A 25,556-nucleotide genomic window follows, 5' to 3' on the forward strand; every position below is an offset into this window, starting at 1 on the left:
GAAGGGACGATGGGGGTGTCCACCCGCCGAGGGACAGCGAGAGGGCACAGGGCCGAGGATGCCGCAGGGAGGGTCGTTGGGGACAGGGGGCAGGGAGGCGAGGGGCTACCTGACTGCTTCCCCAGGATGCAGGGCCAGCCTGTCCCCAAACTGGGACCAGAGCGGGGTCCACCACAGTGTTTAGGATGGCATCCAGGGGGCTGCAGGTGGGTGAGTGGCTCTCCAGGTTCGCTGGGGCCTGTGGGGTGAGCTCCCTCAAGGTCAGCGGCTCAGTTCCGGCAGGGGTGGGTGGCCGCACTGCAGGGATCTGGGGCTCCCTGACACACCGCACCGTTGTGCCCTGTCATTTGCCCCCACCCCCATCTTTTCTCTCCTTGTGACCTTCCTCCCCCATCCTCCTTTCCACCAGCACTTTCTGTGCGCATCCTGTGCGCCAAGGTCGGTGCCCAGTGCGTTACCAGCGCTGCCTCTTTAACCCTAAGAGCCCCGTGGAGTCGGTATCACTGTCACCCATTGTGTTGATGCTAAGACCCGGGCCCAGAGAGGTCAGTCACTTGCCCCAGGTGGCTCAGCCTGCCACCCCCCACCCACCCTCCAGGAGCTCAGGGTTTAGGCCAGTGGCTTCCAATTATGGAAGACTGACACATCCACCCCGGGAAAATCTAAACCAAGCATGGCTGCGGCCGGGCGCCTTTGGGCAGTGCCTTGACCCCTGGGGCTGGACGGGAAAGGAAGGCCAACTCTGCCCAGTGCTGGGCTGGATACGGCCCCACCCACCGGAGAGGGGTCTGGGCTAAGACCCCCACCCCGGAGAGGGGTCTGGGCTGGCCTGGAATGGCAGGCAGACCAAAGACAGCACAGGGTGTCAGGAGTTTTATTGGCTCTCGAATCCGTCAGAGAGCAGGCAGCTCCCCGCAGGTCCCCATGGTGGAGCCGGGGGAGTTCGGATGGATGGGTGCGTGTTGATGTCAAATGGATCTAGGAATCTACACAGAGGCCAGAGACCAGAAAAGGAAATAGGAAACCGAACAGAACAGCCGCAGGAAGCGCCACCTCCTGACCCTCACCCCCCTCCCCACCCCCGCCCACCCCGCCCAGCTAATGCATCAGAAACAAACTCACGGGCTGTGACAAAGGAAGGGGAAGCTTGGGGATGAATTCCATTAGCAAGTCCAAACTGAGGCAGGAGGAGAAAGGAAGAAGGTGGGGGCGGGGGGGGGGGAGGGAATCGACGATGCCAAAAATAGTAAGCCTTCCTAACTCTGCTCACGTCCGGAGTCACAGCTCAGCAGCACTTTGGAGAAAGAGAAGTGTGGTGCTCAGGCCGCCCACAGCTCGGGGATAGCCACGTGCCCCGAAGGTTTGTCTGTTAGGAAGGTGGCTTAGCTGGGGAGCCTGGTCCGTCTTCCTGGGCAGATGGGGCTGCCCTGCCAGGGTGGGGGCTGGCTCTATGGCTGGGCCCAGAGGCAGAGAGAGCCCGGGAGAGGGCAGGGGACTCTGGGGGCCATGCTGCCGAGAGGAAATGGTGCCACTGCGTGGACGGGGCTGCGTGCCCCGCAGGCGGTGCCCCTGGGTTTGGGGCATTTCTCGAGCTGGACGGCGGGGGAGCCCCTAGCCCTGCTGGGAGCGTGCGCACGGGGCCAGAGCAGGGAAAGGGCAGCCTGGGGTCTTGCTTCCAGGTCCTCCTGAGAAACTGGGCAGGTGGCAGAGCTCAGGGGTCTATGCCCCGGGTCATGAAAGCAGGAGGGCTCTGGGGGGGCTGAGGCCCAGGACTGGGAGGGCCCGTCCCAGGTCTCACGGGGAGTCAGTGGGTCATTTAGCCCCTGGTCCATGGCTGCGTCCGCCTTACCGCATCGGGGCTGAGGACTGGACTGGGTATTTTAGTGTGGACACTGCCGACGCGGGGGGAGCAGCACATGGCCTCCTCCCCACTCCATTTTCACCAAAAAGCCAGTCGGGGCTGTGCATCCCAAGGGAGCTCCCCCTTCTAGGGAGATCTGCCCAGCTGGGGGCCCAGCTCAATCAACCAGTGTCTCAGCCTCCTGGCGCTTAAAGCCAGGGTGTGTGTGGGAGGGGCGGGGGGAGGCCCTGTTCTGGGACGGGGTGCCTGGTCTGCAAGTCGCCAGGTGAGGCTTGTGCTGCAGGGCACCTAGCATCGCGGCTGCCACCCCTTCTTTGAACAAGTAGGTAGACTGAGGCCCAGGGAGGGAGGGACACGGCCAGGCGGTGAAGCCAGAGATGCCGACTTGCTGGGGCTGAGACGGGGGCCACCTTCCACGGCCCCCTCCCTGACGGCAGCACTGGTAGCAGCAGCCTGGGGTCTATGCTCCAGAACCCTACCTCACCCTGCAGCCTGCCAGCCGGATGCTACCGCACACCTGTGCCCGCATCATGCCCGCCTCCCTTCCGGACCCAGGCCCCGGGGGCCACCACCAGGGCGGCCACACTACTTTCACTGGGTCTGACCACCGCAGCGAGCCCCGGAGCTCCCCAACGGGCCCCCGTGAGGACGCGGTTGTGAGGCAGGCTGGGCCGAGCCTGGGTCCCGGCCCAGGGTCAGGCTGGGACGCCGTGGGGACCCCACCGTGGTCTCAGGACCTGTTGGCGGCTGGGAGCGCCCTCAGACGTCGGTGCTGATGCTGCGGCTCCGCGAGAAGGCCTCCCGCATGGCCGAGAGGCGGCTGGGGTTGAGGGCCTGCAGGGCCCCGAAGCTCCCAGGCGGCAGCGCCACGTCCTCCCGGCTGATGCTCTTGTGGGCGACGCGCTCCCCGCCGCTGCGCACGCCCTCGTCCTCCTGCAGGAAGAAGGTGGGCGGCTCGTAGTGGGAGCAGCTGCGGCAGAGGGCGCGGGCCTGCGGGGACTTCTGGCTGAAGGAGGCGGCGGTGGCTGGGTGGAGCGCCGGCCCGTTGGTCAGCACGAGGCTGCGGTGCGAGTGCAGTGGGGGCAGGTGTGAGTGCACGGCGAAGTCGGGCTCCTCCTCGTCTTCCTCGGACTCCTCCTTCTTGCAGCAGTAGTACTGCGGGCAGAGGGCCACTGTGACCGCCGGCTCCCTGGCTCCCCTCACTGCAAGTGTGCGGCACCCAGCTCAGACACCCGCGTCCCTGGCACCACCACTCACGGGAGCTCGTAATCCAGGCACCCCGGACTCCCGGGATCCCTAAGTGAGGGATTCACTCGTTTCAGCCCACGGCAACTGGGGGCAGGTGCAACGGCCAACTCCATTTTGCAGGTGGGGAAACTGAGGCACAGGGGGTGCAGGCAACCTGAAAGCGGCAGAGCTGGGATTCGAGCCCAGGCAGTCTGGTCCCAATCTAGTTCCAGGGCACCAAGCCGTGCTGCCTTGCCCTATGCACGTGGCTTCCTGTCCTCTCTCAGGAAGAAAGATGCGGGGGACCTAGGACAGCCCTAGAGTGTGGGTGGGGCAGGGAGTGCACAGGTGGTGGAGTAGCACCGCCCAAGGGCTCACCCCTGCTCCCCGCTTGGCAGCTGTGTGACATCTGCAAAGGCCCTTACCCTCTCTGAGCCTCAGCGGACTCACCTCGCAGGGAGTCTGGGGAGCCGTCATCACCGAGCCCTCACAGGTGGAGTCCGGGGGTGCCGTCTGCCTTGCACCTTCTTGGAGACCTGACTCTTCCGCCTTCCTGGGCCCTGGCTCCCTCCCTCTGCAGGTCCGCCTCCGGGCTTCCCTCCCCACCACCCCCAGCTCCCGGAGTACCTGGAGCCGGCAGTAGCACAGAACCGCGATGATGCAAAGCAGAATCACAGTCGCCAAGATGCCCCCGGTGATGACCACAGTTCCGGCTGTCATCCGCCCCCTTCTCCATCAACAGCCTGCAACGCACAGCACCAGCTTCACCACGTTGTCAGCTGGTTGCAGAAGGAAGCTGTTCTAGGTTAGAAGGTTGAGGAAGCGCTCCGAAAGGGAAAATAAAAAACCCAACTGCATGCAGGAGGCAGCGGCTGGGCCTGGGGGTCAGGTGGGACATCCCCCTCTGCCTGTGCCAGCAGTTTCCACATCTCTAGGAGATGATGCTAACAGCACACCCCCTCGCTCTCAGGGTTCCCTGTAGGTTTCTTGAGCACGTATGTGAGCGCTTAGCCTAGCACACTTTCAGCCTGGGCGACAAGCTCACGCATTTAAAAATTTACCCAAATGCAGTCGGGCTGAACGTATGGTTTTGTAACCTGCTTTGTCACTTCACCAGCTCATCCTTATTTCCCCTTACCATTAAATTTTCTTCTGTAACATAATTTCGAACCATATTCCATTTTATAACATAACCGATCCTTCTTTTTAACATTTCAAATCACCGGTAAAATACACGTGACATAAAATTTACCATCTTGACCATTTTTAAGTGTACAAGTCAGTAGCGTTAAGTATATTCGCTTTGCTTGCAACCGACTTCCAGAACTTTCTCGTTTCAAAACTGAAAACCAAACTCCTTTTTGGTGTTTAGGCTGTTGACATTAAAAAATAAATCTTAAGCCAACGTTTCCATACACGTTTGCGTAGCTAAAAACGGAAGCCACTTGAATTGCAGGACCGACTTCAATTACCTGTCCAGGATAAGTTCTCAGAAGTGGGATTTCTAGGCCTAAGGATGTGCCCCTCGTAAACTACTGTGGAAAATTTCAAACACACACAGAGTAGAGAGGATGCACAATGCGGTCACCAGCGGTGCCCTTGTGAGCGCTGTCCGGCCGGGTGCTGATAAACTAGTTCTTGGAGTGAAAGCACCCTGACCTGTGGCGTTTGCTGATGCTTGTGCCGTAAATATTCTCACTGTGGCCCATTTCAAGTGGCCAGGCTTTAATAGCCGGCTTGCTGTATCCCTGGATGGTTAACAGTCACCTCTGAGGCACCAGCTTCTGCTGAGCACACCCTGCCTCAATTTCCACCCCCTACCTTTTTTTTTTTTTTCCGCCAGGGGACTAGCATGGCACGGGCAACTGAGTTCCCTAAAGAAATCCCAGAGTGTATTAGTTTACTCATAAATACTTCAGTGCAGAATCTGACAGGCGAGGACCTTTAAAAAGCCTCCAGTCATCTCCACAACGTCTTTTTACAGTTGGTTTTGCGCAAATCAGGATCCAGTTTGCCCCTTTTGACTGTAGAAGAGTTCCCATCCACTCTCGCCCCTCCCCCCCCGCCCCATGCTGTTTATAGAAGAAACTGGGTCATTTATCTTACAGAATTTTCCATGTACTAGAACTGGCTGCATTTCTCCCAGCACCATTTCCTATGTCCCTCCATCATGGTTTTGTCCTCTAAACTGGCTTCCTATCGCTTCACTTTCAGGGCCCCACGCTGTCCTTGTCGTGATGTTGAGACTTGCCGGTGGGTTCAGCTGCCGTCAGCCCAATCCTCCCACCGTAAAATTCCCCATCAGCCTTCCACCTCATCCTTTCAGCAGCCGCTGGAAATCATAGCCTACGTCTGTTATTTCATTAGGAGTTGCAAATAGCGACTTTTCAGATGCTGTCATTTCTTCTGCATGTATCAGCTCTGGTTCTTCTCTAAAGAACCTTCCCCATTACCTATCTGGTAATATTAAAAGACAGTCTGCAGAGGAAAGGCGTAGACGCTCAGTTCGTAACTTTTTCAATTTTCAGAATAAGTTGGTGCCCCGTGAGACTTGTGGTTGCTTTACAGTATCACTGTGATCTCACTGACTTGTATATACATCTGATGTGTTTTAAGCCACTGCAGTCATTATTCTTTTTGATGTTCAGATGATCCCACTGGGACCGTGGGTTTGGAAGCACCTCCAGGTTGACTCCGGCATCATTTTGGTGGGATCCCACTAACCCTTGGTCGCATGTTGCTTTTAGGCATAAGATGTCCCAGCTTATCTCCTGGGACACCCTGGTTCTCTTGCTGGGAAGTGGTTCTAGAGAACACAGTCTGGGCACTAGGGGTGCTAGCTGCTCCTGGGTTTCCAGGTTTTTCCGGTGGCCAGAGCTCAGAAAGACTTTTTTTTTTTAAGGAACAGAAAAATGAACATGAGTTTATACTGATATTTCCATTTAAAATTAGAGATCAAAGGGTTTTGACATGTTAAAACGTGATGTCTATGTGACCTTTACAGTGCAAATTTTATTTCCTAATAATATGCACTTCATTATTTGCTTTTTCCCATCATATATAATAATTTAAAAGTAGTGTTACTGATGTTTTTACTAACAAGTCTACTGAATGGAATTTGACATCTGTTATTTTTTTTGTTCTTGTCCCCTTAGGGATGTGTAGTAGAAAGACTGTTTCAAAGTCACTTGAAATAATTCTTAGTATGGTTTTCTTTCCACCACCTTGATATTCAGGTTCATTTATTCTAGTTAGTTTTTACTTGCTTTAAAAAAACGGATTTAGCTTTGCTCTTTAATTGTAGAAAACATTTGGTTCCAGTCAAAAGCATAAAACCAGGTGCATTCAGAGAGGTCTTGCACGCCCAGCCCCCCCCCGCCGAGCCACCGCCCACCCTACTCTGCCCAGAAGTAACCATTTCACTTAGTTCTGGGTTTATCCTTCCATTGCTTCTTTCTAAAAATATAAGCAAATATAGATTTCCTTCTCCTCCTGAGCGAAAGTGGCATTCTATCTACACCCTCCATACCTTCCCTTTTCACCCAGTAGTCTCTCCCCAGATACACCACGTTTCCCTAGGGGCGGGATTACCCCCAGGGGCCCCTAGAGCTCGCCCCGCTGCGTGAAGGGGCCCCACTCACTCAGTCAGGCCCTTCGGGCCGGGATCTGCGTTACCTCCCACGTCTTGCAATTACAGGAACGTGCCGTGAAGCGCTCTGTGCTGTGCACGTTTCTAAAGCTGTTGATGCGCCTTGCCAAAGACTTGATGGGATTCGGGCCGATTTGCTCTCTTCCAGGAATGTGTGAGAACTGACAGACGGGGTTTTCGTTGGGAGACTCAGGGGGTCTGGGCGGTCGGTGGGTCAGGAGTGAGGGAGGCTGCGCCCCGCCTGGTGAGGCTGGCTGCTCAGTGGTTCCCCACAGGCTCGTCTGCAGGGTCAAGTGGACTGGCAGGGAGTGGCCGGGCAGGGACGCCGGGGACGCTGGTCTATAGGTGGAGGAGGACGTGAACGTGTGCTCACGAGGGGTGGGGGGAGCGTCTTGTGTCAGAGGCACAGCTGGGGTGGGAACCCAGACCCTGAGCAGACAGACAGATGGACTGAAAGGTAGATCCAGACAGGCCCAAAGCGACGAGACAACGAGACCCAGACTCACAGACAGCTCCAAATTCAGACAGACAGAGGTGCAGACAGGCAGATCCAGACAGCTGGACCAATAGGGCCCGGTCAGGAAGACACAGTGCAGGCCACACAGACAGAGCAGCAGCCCCAGGGACCCCTGCATTTCTGGGCGCCCTGCCGGGCAGCTCCGGCCTTCCTCGGCCCCCAGGGTGGCTGAGGCCAGCTGGCCCACCAGCCCTGCCAAAGGTGCAGGCCGACCAGGGCCGGATCCAGGGAGCTGGGTGTGCAGAGGAAGCAACCAGCGGGGGACGCTGGGCAGGGCCAGGCCTGCCGTCCAGATGCGTTTCACGCTCTTCACAGAGGTGAGGCAAAGCAAAGCACGCAGCTGCTGGTGGGGCGCTGCGCCCCACGCCCCCAAACCCTTCCCCCTGGGGGCTCACAGGGACACCCCAGCTTGTCTCAGCCTGACCTTGGAGTGGCCAGAAAGCGGGCAGTGGAAGGGACCCCTGACAGCTCTCCCTGGTCTTTGTGGCAGCCGTGGGAGGGCAGAGCAGGCACTGGGACCCCCAATTTGCAGATGAAGAGACCGAGGTTCAGAGAAGGCCAGGGTCCCTCCTGGTGACCCAGCCAAAGCCAGCCCCCCATTCAGGGCCACTGATCCACGTGTGTCATTCTGGCTAATGGGCCCATCGCAGCTGAAAGCCACGTGTGACCCAGCGCCTGCCGCGGGAAATCCAGGGCCTCCCAGGCCCAGAGGGGTTCAGCAGCCTCCGTACTCCCTGCTGCTCCGCTGGCCACGGCTTGCTGGGGCTGGGATGGAAAGGCGCCAGCCCCCCCACGCCAGGCCAGCCCTCTTCTCTCTCCCGGGAAGTGGAACCAGGACCTGGAGACTGGCCAGTCCCTGCTGGTCCCTTGACCTTGGGTAGAGACATGGGCACTCAGGCTGCAGCCAGGGCGGCATGTGTGTGGAGGCAGGGGAGTTGGTCCAGGCGGGAAGAGAGGAAGGACGCAGGTGCCCAGAGAGAGCCAGGCTGTGGTCCCAATTCACGGGATTCCGTTTCCCTCCCTGAGACCCTCAGAGGGACTCTTGCTGTGAACACATCAACCTTGGGTGTGGTTCTGCCATTTGTACCCCCAAAAAGATCATTATGGCCCTGCTTCATGGATGAGGGGACTCACTGGGCTTGGGAAAGGTCAAGGAGGAGGTCAAAGTGCAGGAGTTAAACTCAGCGCCCCCAACACCCCAGCCGGACGGACCCTTGGGAGCCAGCCTGGCTCTGCCCCCAGTTAACTGCAAGCGTGGGGCTTCAAATACCTCCATTTCTCTGTGCCTCAGTTTCCTCCTCTGTAAAACGGAAGAACATGGAGGATTCCACCCCGCGGCAGGTGTGCTGTGCTGTTTCCTATTGTTACTATGTCTCCCTCTCTGCCTCTCAACCCTCTATCAGGGCCCTGAGGGCATGGCCACGGAGCCTCTCCCCGGGTCTGAGACACAGATGGCCCCTCGCTCTGCCCGGCTCTGGGTGGGGGGCCTCCAGCCACAGGCAGCCTGGCGGTGCGATGGGAAGGACCCCGGCACCGGCCAGGCGCCCAGGACTGTCAGCAGGCACAGCTCCAACACTCTTGCCCCGTCCAGCTGGAGCGTCTCAGCCTCACTCTGCAGATACACGCACGCCGACGGGCAGCAACGCCCGAGCCGGGCGCCGCTCCCGGGACCAGGCCTGGGCAGCAGACGTGCACGCACACCACTGGCAGCTTCGCTTAGGCCCCAGCCTGACATCAGTCCACGGTCAACTCCGAACTGCCCCCGAGAGTGTGACATGGCCTCCCTCACCCCACCCTCCAGCCACCCCTATGCCCTTACTGTGCCCCACCCCAGGGATGCTCTTCCCTATGCCTCTCCAGGCCTTCCCCTGCCATCAGTGCTCAGAACATGCCTTCTCCTCCAAGAAGCCTTCCTGGACTTCTTTAATGCAACTCACAGAACCTTGAAGTCCCACCCCTCTGTTTAATGCGGGGTGTAGGGGGAAGCTGAGGCCAGTGCAGGGGTGGTGACCGTTGCGGGGGAGACATTCGTGACCTCACACAGCAAGTCAGTGGAAGAACAGCGGCCAGAGGACCCTTCCCCCAAGTCCCACACCTTGCTGCCCTCGCTGAGCTGTCGCCTCTCAGACCTCCTTCTTGTGCCTGGGGACGCTGCCCAGCTGGACACTGAAGTAACCAGGGCTGAGGGGCCCTTGTCCTGCCCTCGAGGGTGGGCTGGAGGGGGAGTGTCCCGCCATACACTCGCTGGTAACCCTGGGTCTCAGGCCACTCTCTGGGCCTCAGTTTTCTTCTCTGTAATATGGGCATGGGAGGATTTAGAAAACCAAGTCCTGCCAGCTCTGGACTGGAAGGATCTAGGTCTGTATCTTTAACCAGCCCTGCCTGTGAGGGGTCCGGATAACTGAGCTGCATGACAAAGTTTCAGAATCACGAATGTGAAAATAATGCCAGCTGCTGCTCCAGGCAATAGATCAGGACGGCATCCCGCAGGGGGGCAGAGAAGGAGAAGGACCGCAAACACTCCGATAAACTTGCCTGGGAGCTTAGAGGGAAACCGGGCTGATCCAGTGTCCCCTGGACACTTGTGTCCCGGGAATGGCTACACCGAGTGCCCAGAGACCAACGGAGGACTTCGGGGCTCGGGGGGCAGTATCGCGTCAGGGAAACCGTGCGGGGCTTCCTGGAGAAGAAGGCTTCTGAGCCGTCCTGGAAGGATGGCCATCTGATGGGCCAGGCCGGGTCAGGCTGGGACAGGAAGGAGAGGGCCAGCGAGGTGCCGGCAGGTCCAGTGCCAGCCTGGTGGAGGCTGCCGCCGCCGTCCCTCCTCCAGCTCCCTGGCCCCAGCCCCCGCCCCAAGTCTCCACGCACCGCCAGCCAAGACGAGTTGGCGAGGATTGAGCTGAATTGTTAATCTGCCCCCCGGGACCATAAACGGTTTTAAAGCTTTATAAACGGCTTTGCTTCCCTGTCCCCGCCCCCGATTTTTACAGGGACAGGCTGTGAGATGGGGCCTCCCTGGGCACCCCCGGCCCCAGAGTCTGTGGAGGGGGGCTGGGCGGGCCACGGCCCCTTCCGAGAGCCCGGTGTCTCGCGGGGAGCCGCCGCTTTACGAGCTCCGGTTGCCTCCTGCGGCGAGGAGATCCAGTGGGGTGGGGGGCAGGAAACACCTGGCAGCGGGGCAGACGCCGGCCCACCTGCCTCCCCCTTGCCCTCACGGAGCCCCTCCCCTGGCAGAGGACCCCCGCATGGCTGCCATCTGAACCACGTGTCCTGCACTGTCTCAGACTCTCCTCTGTTCCCGTTGCTGCATCCCACCCCTCCCTGCCTTGCAGACCAAGGATCGAGTCTCCTCAGTCTGCCTGTCTTACGCCCCTCCAGCACCCCCCACCCCTTCGCCTGTTCACCTGAGATGCCCGGCGCCCCTTCTAGGAGCCAAGGAGAAGTCCAGCCCTGCACCCTCCACACTGGCCGGGCCTCAGGCTCAACCAGCCCAGCGACTCCTAAACCCTCCAGGGACGGGAACCCGGGAAATATGCAGAGGCCCAGGCCTCAGTGGGTCTGCGTGGGGCCCTGGAATCCGCCTGCTTCACAAGCAGCCCTTCCAACCGGGCGAAGATGGTGCCGTTCATTTCCAGACAGGGAGACCGAGCCTGGGGGCAGCAGAGGTCAGAGCTGGGCTTGGGACCCAGGTTTGCCGCCTCGCTGCCCGGCCTTTCCGCATCCCGGCGCCTCGTCGAGCTTGTGGAGAGCCGGCACGCTTTTCCTCCACAAACATCTGTCTGGTTACCAGAGCGCTCCTGCTACCTGGGAGCCCAAGGGCCCCGTCGTCCTCGAGCGGGAGTGGCCCGGAGTTCCTGTCTAGACCTCCTCCACATTTGGTCCTAATTTCACGCTCCGCGGGCTCCCAGATTCCTGCGTTTGGTAATAAGTAGACGGCGAAGTGCTCCGCATCGCTGGGGCTGGCCTCGGAGATGTTATCCAGAGCCTGGCTGGGGGTGGGGTGGCGGAGTCGGGGCCTGGGGCCCGGAGAGGCAGCTCCCAACACCACCTGGAGTGTCCTCCCGCCAAGCTCCATCTTCAGCCCGGATCAGCTCAGCCCCGAGAGCGCTCGGGCCAACCAGGTGCGGGGGACCCAGTAAGCCAGGCGTGTGCCCACCTAGGGTTCCAAGGCTGGAGGACGCCTGCAGCAGGGGGCTTGGCGCTGCCAGGCGGGCTGCGTTGCTGATGTTTAGGAAATGCTGTGGGTGCCTCTGGTCGGCCGGCTTTGTGGTCTGGACTCCTCGAGGACCCCCAGAGAGAGCACAGGGGCTGTGCCATTTTGACAGCCGTTTCTGGGGTTCACAGAGTTCCAGAAGCTCTCCCCATAGCCCTGCTGAAGAGTCCCTCGGGGTGAACCATGTGAGATCAGGGCCCTACCTGGGGTCCACTGCTCTGTTCCTGAAGCCCAGTCCAGAGCAGGGCCCACGGTAGGGACTCAGCGCCGACTGGGAACGAATGACCTGCCGGGGTCCTTGAGCTCTTGAAGGGTGCACCGGAATTTCCTAGTGGGACCCCGGCGGAGCTCTCGGGGGGCAGGGAGGGAGGCTGGGGGTGTGATGGGGAACGGCAGGTCGCTCCTTTCTCTGGGCCGCAGTTCAGCAACCTCAGGGTTGATGAGAACAGCGTCAGCGCATTGATCTCATTTCTCCCTGTGGCCGCCCCAGGGTGGAGGGTGGGACACACCCACGCTCCCAGGCCACGTGGGAAGCAGGGCTCAGACGCATCTCTTTGCTCGATTACCCCACTCACGTTTTCTAGGGCTGCGCTGAGGCTGGAGGAGTGAGTCAACCCACCGAGCAAACAGAAAACCCGACTGGATGGACACCCCATCTTTGTGGACCTGCCCGGCCCACCGCGGATATGGCTGGAGCTGAGGAAAGGAGCTCGCAGCTCTGTGGTCCACGAGGGGAGGATCCAGGGCAGGCCCCAGGGCCTGGTGGCTGGGCCGTGGCCAGGAAACTGGAGGGAGCAGGGCTTTGCCCCACCTGGGTGGGCCAGGGGGCTCAGGGCACCTCCAGCTGGGTGGCCTTCTGCCCCCTCTGGCATGGTCCCCAGGGAGTAGCAGGAGGAACCCCTCCTGGCCTCCATCAGAAGCTGTGCCAGAGCCGCCCGGGGCCTCCCTGGTCCTCTGGGGCAGCGGGTGGCACCTGGGAGGGCCCTGGTCATCCTGGGGGGGAGGCCTGGCCCAGAGGGGCCTTTCGTGAGGCAGGCCCTCGGAACCGGCCCCAAATTAAACCCTCAGTTGTGGCTGCTGCTGTCTGGCCCGGAGCCCCTAACCTGCTCATCCAGATGGGCAGAAACTCGGGGTGCACTGGGGTGTGTGGTCACACGAAGTTGGATCCCCCAGCTCCGTGGGGGCATGGCCGGTGGTGCAGAAGTCCGCGAGCATGTCTCTGCCCCTTCGCCGTGCAGACGGGCAGCTGTGCCCCAGAGAGGGAGCCTTGCCCAGGGTCACCCCGGCCTCTGCCACAGAGCGAGAGCTGGGCACAGGCTAGCGACCCTGGACTGCCTCCCTGGGTCCCAAGGTGGTGGTGGGAGGAGGGGAGGGGTGGGAGGAGGGCGAGGCCCCCCGCTGCCGGACGTTGAGCTCAGCAGCTCCCAGACCTCTCCTGTCCACCCTCCTCGTGGTCTGAAGTAGTACACAAGGCTGTGGAGAAGCTCACGGTTCACGCCCATCTCTCCGGCCGGCCCTCCAGCTGTTGACCCCAGCACGGCACAGAGGCTGCCGGGGCATCCCAGGACCTGGGGTTCCTGCCCCGCCCTCCTGCCCATGCTGCGACACGGGGGTTCCTGAACCCAAGTCTGGACTGGTCACCGCCTCCCTCTAATACCTTGCGTGGCTCCCCAGTGCCTCACAACAGCAACAAGCACATCGTCCCGTCCTGAGCACCTCCTCTGTGCCAGGCAGGGCACAGCACCCTTGACCAACATCTTTAATCCCTAGGAGAGCCTGAGCAGGGTCACCATGACCCCATTTTACTAACAAGGAAACAGGGGCAGAGCTGCACGTGGCTCACACGATTAGGCGTGGGGACCAGGGGGTGAACCTGGGTGCGCCTCCCAAAGTGTGCGTCTTGTCTTCTCCCTCCTTCTCCTACCCCGCCCCAGCTTGCCTACGGGTGTCAGGGGCAGGGGTGCACCAGCCTCCTCGCCCCCTGCCCGACTGGAAGCCCCGTGAAGGCAGGAACCTGGCTGGCGCCAGTTCTGCGGTCCTCCTGCCACCAGGGGGCAATAGAGCGCAAGGACACAGTAGTGGCTGCAAAATGCGGGCAGATGTGAACTGAGTCGGGGTCCGTTTGGCAAGCCTGCGCCGAACAGGCCCCCTGAACGCGGGAAGGGGAGGCACGGGGTCTTGCGTCTGTGGCCCCCACCTCCCGCGCTGCCTGCCCGCAGCGCGTCCTGGGCAGGTAGTGGGTGCTGCGGGCCAGGCCCGCGTTGGGGTACCCGTCAGAAGGAAGGCAGCTGGCATGCACCATTCCGGAACTTTCTAGGCTGTGGTGGGATCTTTACGGGAGGGCGGGTTGGAGACCGCGAGGGAGCCCCAGCTCAGCTGCAGATGCCGCGGGCTTTTTCTCTCCCTTAAAATAACCACGTGCAGAAGCTGGGTTCGCAAAACCCTTTCTGCTCCTTGACGTAACTTTTTTCGCCGTTTTTTTCTTTTCTAACTTCCTCTTCCAAGAACTGGGCACGGCCCCTGGTACCAGCTCGGAGCTTGGCGGGCGCACAGGAGGGGGCTCCAGGCCAGGGCTTCCTGGGACCATCAGAGCACTGTTCGTTAAGCACAGACCATGTCCAGCCGCTGGGCAAGGGCTCTCCCCTGGGTGTTTCACTTCGCCCTCACGGTCACTCTCAGCACCGGCGAAGAAACAGGCACCGGGGGTTGGGGGTTAGGGGGGCTCCGCGTCTGGAGGGGCAGGAGGGAGGAAGCACAGGCAGGACCCCATTTGGCCTCTGCCCATCCCTGCGGCTCAGGCTTGACGTCCATGAAACCCTCACGACTCAACCAGACCCAGGGGGGCAAACAGAGGCTCACAGACTCAGCAGGGACGCCCCAGGCCCAGGCGATTCAAGGGCCACCTGCCAGCGCAGGCTGGGCTCCTGACCCCTCGGCCACGCGGCTGCCCCGGGCATGGCAGAGCGGGCTTTCGGTGCCGGGTGTGACCGTGGCTCCACCATAGGAGGGCCTGCCTGCCGGGGGGCTTTCTTGTGTCCACAGAGCGCTGGCCACTGACCAGGCCTGAGGGGATGACAGTAACATGCCCCCACCCCGCCAGACCACTAAGGCATCCAAGTGAATCAGCCATCCCACTCACACCGGGGCTTCCCACCCACGCCCACTGCCTGTCCTGGCCACTTCCCTGCCCGTTCCTTTGACAGAGCTGTCGTCTGTTACGTGCCGGTGCTGACCTCAACTTCCGAGAACTCCTCTCTCTGCCAGGGGCCCCTGCGTGCCGAAGGGCCAACAGAGCAGTACCATTCTGGTTTGGGGAGACCCCCAGGCCTAACCTCAGGGCGCTGCCCCCCTGGCTGTGTGTCGCGGTCAGTAACTGTGGCTGAGACAACACCATGGCCTCAGTGCTTCATCCTGTCCTGTTCCCGCCTGCCTCCCTGCCAGGGCCTGGGCCAGGCCGGCCCCCCAGCCAGTGCCAGCCCCCGCCGGGGCCCCCATCAAATTGGAGATTCTCACCTGGGCTGCACCAGCTTCCCCGGGGCGGGGGGGGGGGCTCTGGACTGTGGGGATTCCCCTGGAAGTTTCTGCTCAGAGGTCCAGGTGGGCTGAGAATGCTCATCTCGACAGTTCCCAGGGGATGCTGAGGCTGCTGGACCAGGGACCACGCTTGGAGAACTACTGTCCCAAAGGATGGGCCCCCCAAAGCAAGTCTGGACCAGCAGTGGCTCCCAGTTGGCCCTGAATACAGCCCACGCCCACCAGGACCAGCCCAGATGCCCCACCTCTGCTTGAGGATGGGACTGCGTTGTGGGGGTGCACACTGGCCTCAGGCCTGTGCTTGCCCCACGGTCCCTTGGCTTGGGGTACCCCTGGGACCATGCCCACTTCCTTCCAGGGGGCCGATGCCTTCTGATCCTAACGGCCATGCTTAGGCCTCCCCTTCTGCAGGAAGCCTGCTGTCTCCTCTGTGCACCGGGCTGTCCTCTCCATCCCTTGTGGTTTCATCCTCAGCCGCTTTCCCGCTAGTCCCCACAATGCACTGGGATCCCCACGAGGGCTACACCATCAGCCTCACCTTGCCGCACAGACCCTGGTAAACAGCAGGAGCTCTATATACGCCTGTGGATTGAGTCACTGGCCAAAGCAGAGCCCCTGGGAGCTAAGCACTGGGGGAGGGGGGAGGGGGCCGTTGGCGCCATTGATGAATTTACAGGAAGAAGATCAAGTTAGCTGTGAAGGGCTCATGCAAGAAGGGTGAGGGGAGGAGGGATGCTGAGCCTGTGAGCCCAGGGGACCCCAACCAAATCTGTCCCCGTTCCATGCCTGCAGTGTGACATGGGAAAAACCCCACTGGGTTTACCATCTGTGAAAGCTGGATGGGGACAGTGCCTGCACTGGCGGTGCTCTGCAGAGAACGTGCACATCACTCCCTTTAAGCCTCACCATCGCCCTAGGGGTCGGAGTTATTAACCCCATTTTACAGATGGGGAAACTGAGGCTCAAGGAGATACTGTCACCTGCAAGGTCGGCGACAGGCAGAACCTGGGGCCAGGCTGGGGGTCAGGAGGCTTTTTCAGCAATGCCGGCTGCCTCTGGCATCTCACAGCGATTGGACGAGCACCCAGTCAATCACCAACAGCCAGTCCCACTCTAGGACCTGGAGGGGGTGGGGGGACTCGGGGAACAGAGGCACGTGGTGGTGAGTGCAGTTCAGGACAAAGGTCACGGTCAGCGCAGACTTCAGCGCTAGGGAGCAGTTAGCAGTGCCGGGTGTGTGGGGAGTGATTTCCCTATTAGAGCATAAATACCTCTCTCTCCGGCCTCAGGACCTGCCTCTGCCCACTCTTGGCCTCTCTCTTCACCCTGCAGCCTCGCCCACAATCACTGGCCTGAGCTGCTCCGGGCCTATGACTTCTTTGCTCAGAGCATCCCCAGTGACACCCGGGGACTTGATGAAATGCAGAGTCCGGTCCCGCCCAGACCCACCGAGTCAGAAACTCTGGGAGTGGCCCAGCGAGCTGTGCCTTACCCTCAGGCAGCCCATCAGGATCGCCCCCCAACCATGCCCCCCAGCCCACCCCAGGCTAAGGACGTGAGACCCTCGGGGGTCCAGGTGTCTCTGATGTGCAGCTCAGGCTGAGTTGGGAACACAGACATCTATGGATGCAGTGCCGGCAGGCGGATCTGCCCCGAGAACCCTCACAGGGGCTGAGGGACCTGACTCGGGGTTCACCCCATAGCCCGCACGAGTCCTCAGAGCCCCGTGCGGTTGTACCCGGTGGCAGTAGAGGCAACAGCGGGATGCCCCTTGCCGCAGTGCAGCTCGCAGGGGGCAGACGCCCCCGTCTCTGGCTCGCCCCGCTCAGCGGTCCAGACAGGATGTTGCAGCCAAGTTCCCGCCAATCCTGCCGGGGACTTTCCTGGCGAGCTCTGGAGCCCAGAATTGGCCACTTCAGTCACGCCCTCTGCCATCCCCTGGCTCAGGCCACCCTCAACCATCTCATCTGAGCAGCCATGGTTTGTTATACACGTTCTCTTGCAGAACCTTCACTGCAGCCCGAGGGATTCCTGCCACCCAGAGGCTTGGCTCCGATGCAGCCCGGGCTCGTGCCTGGCGGAGCTGGCTCTCTCTCCCAGCCCTGGTCTATCTGCGAGTCAGAAGACTTGGGTGTGAATCCAGGCTTTGCTCCCTCGTGCCAGGGTGACCATGGGCATCAGAGTCCTAATCTTTAGAGCAGGATGTTAATGCCAGTCTCCCAACCTCCTCCTTCCCCTCCTCCCTCTTTTCCACAAGCATTTATGGAGTGCGGGGTGTGCCGCGTGGTGGGCACAGCAATGAACGGGGCCAGGGCCCCTGCCTCCTCCGCGGGACTTCCGGGCAGCCTGGATGCACACCCCTGCCCAGAGCCTGGTCTGGAGACGCTGGTAGCCTCAACGGAGCCCCCGCTGACCTCCTCGCCTTTGTATTTTGATTTTTTTTTTCCTTAAACAAAATGCGCCCGTTCCATATAGACTGTGCTGAGCTTTGTCTCCCTTCAGGTCAGCACATTCGGGCCACGGCTCTCCCTGCAGAGCACCCCAGCAGTGCAGCCAGCATCCCTCTGGAACGAAGCTCTGAGCGTGACTCTCCTGGTCCAGGCCCCAAACATCTGGTGTTCCGGGCCCGCTGCACTTGTCCCTGATTTGCCTTTCCAGCCTGGTTGGCTGTCCCTGCAACGCTCCCTTTAACGGGTCTGGCTAAGGTGTTTGTTCCCGGGGCCTTCAGACCACAAACTTTGCATTGTCTTGCCTCTGGGCCCTTGCTGGTGCCCTTCCATGGGACCCTGAACTCCCTTCCACCTCTGCTTATGAAATCCCCAGCCATCAGTCTGCACGCTCCTTGAGAAAGCCTTTCCTGACCCCCAGCCCCTGGATACGACTCCTTCTTTGGGATTTAATAGCACTCGCTGTCCAAACTAGGCACCTGGCATTTATAATTTATCAACAATTCAACACAAAAATTCACTGAGTTCCTGCTGCGTCCTGGACTCTGTTCTGGGTCCCTGCCTTTGTGGAGTTTTCAGTCTTGTTGGGGGACACAGATGGGGCGTACGGAGGGAGCATTCCGGGTGCTTGCTGGCGGGATGGGGGGGCAGCTGGGAGAGGTGGCTCCTAGAGAGTGACCCCGGTGCCGGGACCTGAAGGATGAGAAGGGAATGACGGGAAAGAGCATCGACAGAGGAAACGGCACGTGCAAAGGCCTGGGGGCAGCGCGAGGTGGACTCAGGAGCCCGAGCGCGCGAGGAGGAGGAAGCACGAGGACGGGGCGCGGGGGGAGGTCGGCAGGGACCTGGCTGCGCAGCACGTTCCGTCTGCGCCTGGCTCAGGCTTCACGGAGCCCTGGTCCTCACGTGGCGTGCCTGCTGCAGCTCGGGGGCCCTTCCTCCCTGAAACGACTCCTACGTCGGCCGCCCTCATGTTTGGATGTGCACCCAGTCGCCCGGGAAGCTGGTGAAGCAGCTCTGACCAGTGGTGTGGGGTTGCTGAGACGGAACACGTTTTTGTTTTTGTTTTTGTTTTGCGGTACACGGGCCTCTCACTGCTGTGGCCTCTCCCGTTGCGGAGCACAGGCTCCGGACGCGCAGGCTCAGCGGCCATGGCTCACGGGCCCAGCCGCTCCGCGGCACGTGGGATCTTCCCGGACCGGGGCACGAACCCGTGTGCCCTGCATCGGCAGGCGGACCCTCAACCACTGCGCCACCAGGGAAGCCCCGGAACACGTTTTAACAAGCGCTGGGTGGTGCTGGCGCTGCCGGTCCACAGGGCACACTTAGGGGCGGAGCACCAGAGCCCTTAGCTGACGCTGAAGCTGCCGGACAGGTCCTTCCTTCCCGGCTTCCTGTGCGGCCTCCTCCCCGCCTCCTGACCTCTACGTGTCCAGGGCCCAGGGGTCCAGGCCTCACACTCCCTCTCCGGTACACAGCCGCTCCCAAGGTGACCTTCCCCAGCTCTCCACACCTCTGGACAACATCCAGATTGGTAGCCCTGGCCCAGACCTCGCCCTGCTCCATGACTGCCGGCCGGCCTCGGCCCCTGCACGTGCAGCGCAGGGAACACTGGTGTGCAGGAAACCCAGTTCCCGATGCGCCTCCTGCAGCGCCCCCATCCCAGGGAATGGCATTTACACCCTTCCAGCTGCTCGGACCCCAAACCCCCTAGTCCCCGGGGTCCCCTCCGTTGTTCTCACTTCACACCCGATCTGTCAGCAGATCCGCAAACTCCACCCGGAGTCTGACCGCTTCCCATGCCTCCTCCTTTTCCAGGCCCCTCCCCTCAAGCCTGGGCTGCTGCCTGAGTCCCCTCCCCCACTCCCACCCCCAGCCGCCTGCTCTCCACACAGAGGCCAGAGTGACGCTCCACACAGAGGCTTCAGGCTAGAGCTCTCTCCATCCTCTTCTCAAAACATCCCCGTGGGCCTGTGTCACTTAAAATAAAACACGACATCATGGCATTGCTGCACCCACAAGGCCCACCAGCCCTGCGCAGTCCCTCTTGGACCACGTTTCCTGCCTCTCTCCCCTGCTCACACCAGGCCCACTGCAGCCTCAGGGCCTTTGCACTGCCTGTTCTCTCTGCCTGGGATGCACTTGTCTCATGGGCTCTTGTCCTCGTTCCATGCAGGTCTCTGCTCAAATGTCTCCTCCTCAGAGACCTTCTCTGACCATCTATCGGAAATAACCCCCTCCCTACCGTGGCTGCCCTTTACCCGGTGAGGCTCGTCCTTCCAGGGATTTGAGTCTCCGAGGACAGGGGCTCCGTCTCTTTTCCTCCTTGCTGGATCCTGGCGCCCAGAACGGTGGCTCATAGTAGGTACTTGGTAACTGTCAGCTGAGTGATGAATGAATAAATGAAGCCAGGGGGAAGGCATGGAAGGGTGCTGACAAGGACGGTACCTGGGTCAGTTCTGCTTTTTAAAAACGCCTCTGTGGCTGCAGGGTGGGTGGGAGGGGCCGTCCAGAGGCTGTTGTAGGCATCAGGTGACAGGAGAGGGTGGGGCTGGAGAGAAGGGGAGGGGAGGGGGTGACTGGGAGGAGTCCTGGGGACCCCGAAGCTTCCGGCCTGGGCAGCTGTGTGAGAGGCAGCGCGGTGTAACACGGGGCTGGTCTCCAGGCTCTGCATCACCCTGGCCAAGTCACTTAACTCCTCTGTGTCCTGGTTTTCTCAGTGACAAAATGGGGGTGACACTGGCACCCCCTCGTAATTGGGAACACTAACCCACATCATGAGAGCAGCATTAGCCAATCAGAGTCCTGGTCAAGGTGGAGGAGCAGGGCCCAGATTTATCCCACAGCCTGAAACAACTAAGCATCCAGGACAAAAAGCTACGAAATAATAGCCTCCAAGGCACTGACATCAGATGCTGAAGGACCATCCTCAAGAGATGGGTGAGGAATGAGGAGAGCCCAGGACTGTCCAGGCTCCCCACCTGGTGAGGGTCTCCAGGCTCCCCACCTGGTGACGGTCTCCAGGCTCCCCACCTGGTGACGGTCTCCAGGCTCCCCACCTGGTGACAGTCTCCAGGCTGCAGAGCAGGGGAACCCAGGTGGGGCCTGCCGGTACCCCCTGAGTTGAGGAGAGCGAGCTGAGAGTCCAAGGACGCTGAGTGGCCAGAGTGCACAGGGCAGGGTCCTGTGCAGGAGGAGCTGCACAGAGAGAAGTACAGATCTCTGCGAGGGTCCCCTTGAGTAGTGGGCTGAGTACTGATCAGCACACGTGCTGTGAAACTCCCAGAGAAAGAACTTTTCTTTTAAGAGAAAAAAACATTTGAAAGGGTTCTAGGGAACAATACTGGAAGCTCACACAGACCCGGGAATAGTCCCTGCTCCTATCAGAGAGGAAAAGTTCATAATTCCTGGAGCACTGGGTGGAGAGCTCAGAAGGGCTTTGGCTAAGTGTGCCCTGGTCTTGCCTCCCAAAGCATAACAGTTGGGGCTGAAGCAAACTGTTTCCAAGTAACAACCACACCCCAGAACAAAGTTCACAAATATATATACAGGGGTCTAGCACCCAGCAAGGTAAAATTCACAGCGTCCGGCATCCAGCAAAGATGCAAACGAATACAGTCCACCATCAAGAGAAAAATCAACTGAAACTAACCCAGAAACGGCAGATGATAGACTTAGGAGACAAGAACATTAATGAAAACAGTTACTATAACTGTCGCCCACATGTTGAAACACTAGAGAAGAAACTGGACACGTGAAGTAGAAACAGAGAAGATGTTGAAAGGAACAAAACCAAATTTCTTGAGATAAAAAAGCTACGATGGCTAAGATGAAAAATACACTGGATGGGGTTAACATCAGATTGGATACTGCAGAAGAAAAGATAGGTGAACTTAAAGACAGAGATAGAAACTATCCAAAATGAACACACAGAGATAAAGACAAAACATAAATAAGTAAGCAGAGCTTCCGTGAGATGTGGGAAACTTCAAGTGACCCCGTAGATGTGTAACTGGGACCCCCAAAGGAAGGGGGATGCAGAAAAGTGAGTAGAAGAAGTACTGGATGAAAAATTTCCAAATTGAGTGAAAACCTATGGACCTACAGATCCAAACAGTCAATGAAACACAAACACAAGAAGCGCGAAGCAAACGACACCGAGGAAGATTATAATCAAATTCCTTAATACCAGCGATAAGACACGATCTTAGAGAAAAAGTCACGTGCCACATGTAGGGGAACAAAGACAAGAAGGGCGGCCGACTTTGCACTGGAAACGATTAAAGCCAGGAGACGGAAAGAAGGCACACCAAACTAGAATGTTCTATCCAGCAAAAAATCTTTCTGAAATTAAGATGAAATCAAAGACAGTATTAGTATTGTTCCCCCTTCTTGACTATGATGCCCCGGAGGGCAGGGCCCATGGCTCAGCTCCTTGCCAGGGTATGTACGCCATCTGGACCTATTACTGGAGGAGTCTTATTTTCTCACTGGGTTTGGGTCCCCAGTGGCCCTACCTGAGCAGTGGGTTGGGGAGCCATGTGGGAAGTTCGCTGCTCATGGGGGACTGGGTGGAGTCTGGCTTGTCTTGGGGGAGGCCCATGTGGAGGGGGCAGTGGCCCTTCAGGGGCTCTCCCTACTGAGGACCCCGGTTGCTTGGACCCAGGCCCTCCCAAGCGAGCACAGGGGGAGTGGGTGTGAGGCATGCTTTGCACGACAACCTTGTGCTTTGCGTTCCCCTCACTTATCCCTACAGGAGTGTGAAAGTACAAAGGAAATCCGTATAATGCTTTTAAAAACAACCAACCCAAAGGTATATAAATTTTAGCTGTTCACAAGGTTACAGAAGTTTCCACGGCTACCGCCGCAAGCTGCGTGCACCGAGGTGAGCAGGTGGGGCTCCACTTAACCCAGCGTATCAGGGCACCTGCCCGATTTCTGCCCAGGAACCAGGTGCCTGGCTGCTGGACTGGAGGGAAGGAGGCAAGCAGGGAGCGAGTGAGAACGTCACTGCTTCTCCCCACTCTCGCCCGGCACTGATTTCAGAGGCTAATTAGAATAACACCTGGGTCTTAAGCTGAGTTTTCAGGTACAGCATCTCCCGCGCGAGCAGCCCTGTGCGTTGGGAAGAAGGATTGTCCCCTTATCCACATGGGGGCACAGGAGACCAGGGGCTGGCGCACCCAGGCAACTACAGTCGGTGAAATGGAGGCCTGGGCTGCTGGTTAACTTGTAAACGCCCAGGACGCCTTTCTGTGTCACCACTCAGCACACCCCGGGCGGCCCTGAACTCCCACCCCTGGAGACAGCCCAGAGCGGACGGAGGCGCCAGGGCCAGCTCTTCCTGCTGAGTCCAGGCAGTGCCGCCTCACCCCAGGGCTGTGTGTGTGGCAGGGGGCGTGGTATATGTGTACATATGTATGTGCATGTGTACATGTATCTGTGCGTGTGTGCATGTATCTGTGGGTGCATGTATGTGTATGTGTGTGTTCTGTGTGCGTGTGCATGTGTATATGTGTTGTGTCTGTGTGTATGTATGTATGTGCATGTATGTATATGGGGTATGTGTGTGTACATGCGTATCTGTATGAACGTGCCTGTGTGCACACGCATATCTACGTGTGTGTTTGTTATGTATATACATATGTATGTATGCATGTGTGAGTGTTCGTGTGTGTATATGTGTGTCTGTGTATGTCTGTGTGTCTGTCTGTATGTGTGTCTGTGTATGTCTGTGTGTGTGTGTGTGTGTGTGTGTGTGTGTGTGTGTGTGTCTGTGTTCACAGTGAATGAAGAGCAGATGAACAGGGGCAAAGGTGAATCCAGCCACCTGGTTGTTCCAAAGACAATGACTGGACCGTCCAGCAGTGGCGGAGGGGTGAGCTACCACCGCCCTCTCTGGACACACCCTTTAAGTTCCGGGGACCTGGCACCCACCGGGGACCCGCCTGACCCTACCCTTGCGTGAGATCAGTGCAGCTCATTTAAATCAGGCCCAGCTTCTGCCCTGCAGCTTTAGGGAGGGCCTACAGCAGGGGTGGGGCTGGAGGAAGGTGGGGGGCAGGGGTGAAAGGGTGGGCGGACAGCCAGGGAACCCATGCAGCGGGTTGGGGAGAGGTCGATCTAAGGTGGTGGAATCAGGGACTCCCAGAATCTGAGCACCCACGTCCCGGAGTCCTAGAAGATCAGAACATCCGAGCAACGGACGCTTACAATCTGAACCCCCTGAATTTCTTCTCTTCCATTCAGAAGGGACTTCGGACGTTACCTGGCCTAATCACCCGCTGGGTGAACAATAAGGGAACTTTTTTCTTCTTGAAATCACAATTCACCCAAGATGGTCAGCCCGAGCAGTGGGATCTCCAACTCCCTCGGGAGGGAGGAGGGCGGTACCACCTCTGACTCCCGGCCAACTTCCAAGCTTTCCGCTCCTCCCTGGAGTCACCCCAGGTTCTGTCCCAAGGACAAGCCTGTGCACCTTCATTCTGGGGGCAGAGGCCTCAAAGGGCGGCGGTCAGCCCCCGGCCCGCCCCTCGCCCCTCACCCACTCACTCACCTCTTCATTCGTCTGACGGTTTACGGAGCTCTGCCTGCTGGGTCTGCAGGCACCCAGGCTGCACACTTGCTACGAGCCTCTTCCCAGCCTTGGCCACTGCAGCCGACTCAGAGACTCCCTTCCAAGCTCCTGGGGGCAACTCAGCTGCCCTGGGAAGTCTTCCGTGGCCCAGGCTCCAGCAAAGCCCGTGCCCGGAGCAATCTGTTTACATCTATTTTCCTTTTAAAAAAAATTGGGCTCAGCCATTCTTAAGTGAGTGTAGGCGTGTTGTTGAAAGGGCCCGTCTTGCAGATTAAATGATTTTTTCAAAACCGGGAGTCGCTGTCAATGAAGAGTGGCAGCGTTAACCCCTGGGGTCTGGCCAGGAGCCAAGGTCCGACCAAGTGAGGTCACCAGGTCCAGAACCGCCAACCAACACTTCATCTGATGATGACATTCCCACACTGTGTGGAACAGAGGATGGTGGGCACTGCATAGAACAGACCCTGCTGATGCCCAGACCCCCGGGCACTGGCCACACTCCTGCCCCACTGGCTGATTTCCCATCTCTGGGACACTCTGAGCCCCTCCTTTCCTGAACAGATTTCGATTGTTTGGAAGGGAGACCCGGATGGGAAAATAGACGCCATTTCTGGCTCGAAACGCGGGGGGTCTCAGGCCAGGGAGAGCCGGGCAGAGGCCACCGGGTCCCCAGCAGATGAGGTTGTCCCTCAGAACGGCACAGAAATATCCAACCGTCCAACAAAAATCTACAAGTGCCCCTACCCGGTGCCGTCCCCGAGCCACTGATGAGCCAGACCGACAGGTACCATTCTCGACGGGCTCCCAGGCCGTGTACGGAGGGAGGCCGGTGGTAACGAGCCACAGAGCTGGGCGTGGACGGGCTGAGAGCGTGCCCTGGGCCTGATCTCCTCGCGAGGTGGTGTGAGGTCAGGGATGCTTCCCTGAAGGGCAGACCTGTACTAGCCAGGAGGGATCTTTCAGGCCGGGAGGTGAGGAGGTGGGAGGACCCCCAGGGATGAAGGGTCTCGAGTGTTCCAGAATTGGAAGTAAGCAGGGCAGGGGAGAGAGGCGAGTGATGAGGCTAGGGGTGGGGGCTGGCAGAGTCTGTTCCCTGCAGGGCCCCCTGGACCATACCAGGGGTCTGGGATCTAGCCTCAGTGGGGATGGCTTTTAAGCAGGGTTCCCAGCCGCCCATGACAACAGAAAACCCGAGTGCCAGCGCGACGACCATTCCACAGCCTCCAGCCACCAGGCCCAGAGACCCCAGAATCTAGCAGCAGGTTGCATTTGTCATGCTCCTCTGGGTGTGCGGGGTCTTAGCTGGGTGATGATGAATCCTCACGACGAGAGGGGTACAACCATCCCCGTTTGTAAGGACCAGGAGACCAGGACACAGAGAGGTTTGATCACGCACCTAAGGTCACCAGCTGGGAGGAGCCCTTGCCGGGGGCTGGGCTGAGCTGCGGGGTCCTAACCCTTGTGCCTGTTCTGCGCATCCCGCTGGATCTGCAGCCCTGCTGGCCCCCCCGTCCACCTCCCCCTATGCCCT

The 25,556-nt window shown here is 59.4% G+C and overlaps 1 protein-coding gene across 1 annotated transcript; it reads right to left on the reverse strand.

The window, feature by feature from the left end:
• Nucleotides 1–2,620: 2,620 nt before the first annotated feature.
• On the reverse strand, nucleotides 2,621–3,808 carry FAM163B (family with sequence similarity 163 member B; the record flags this gene model as incomplete). Its single annotated transcript, XM_082843340.1, has 2 exons — nucleotides 2,621–3,016; nucleotides 3,716–3,808. 2 exons carry the CDS (start codon nucleotides 3,806–3,808, stop codon nucleotides 2,621–2,623), a joined length of 489 nt encoding a protein of 162 aa, XP_082699466.1.
• Nucleotides 3,809–25,556: the final 21,748 nt, after the last annotated feature.

This window comes from Leucopleurus acutus (genome assembly GCF_964270905.1).
Source record: "Leucopleurus acutus genome assembly, chromosome: 7".
In the NCBI taxonomy this organism is placed as follows: domain Eukaryota; kingdom Metazoa; phylum Chordata; class Mammalia; order Artiodactyla; family Delphinidae; genus Leucopleurus; species Leucopleurus acutus.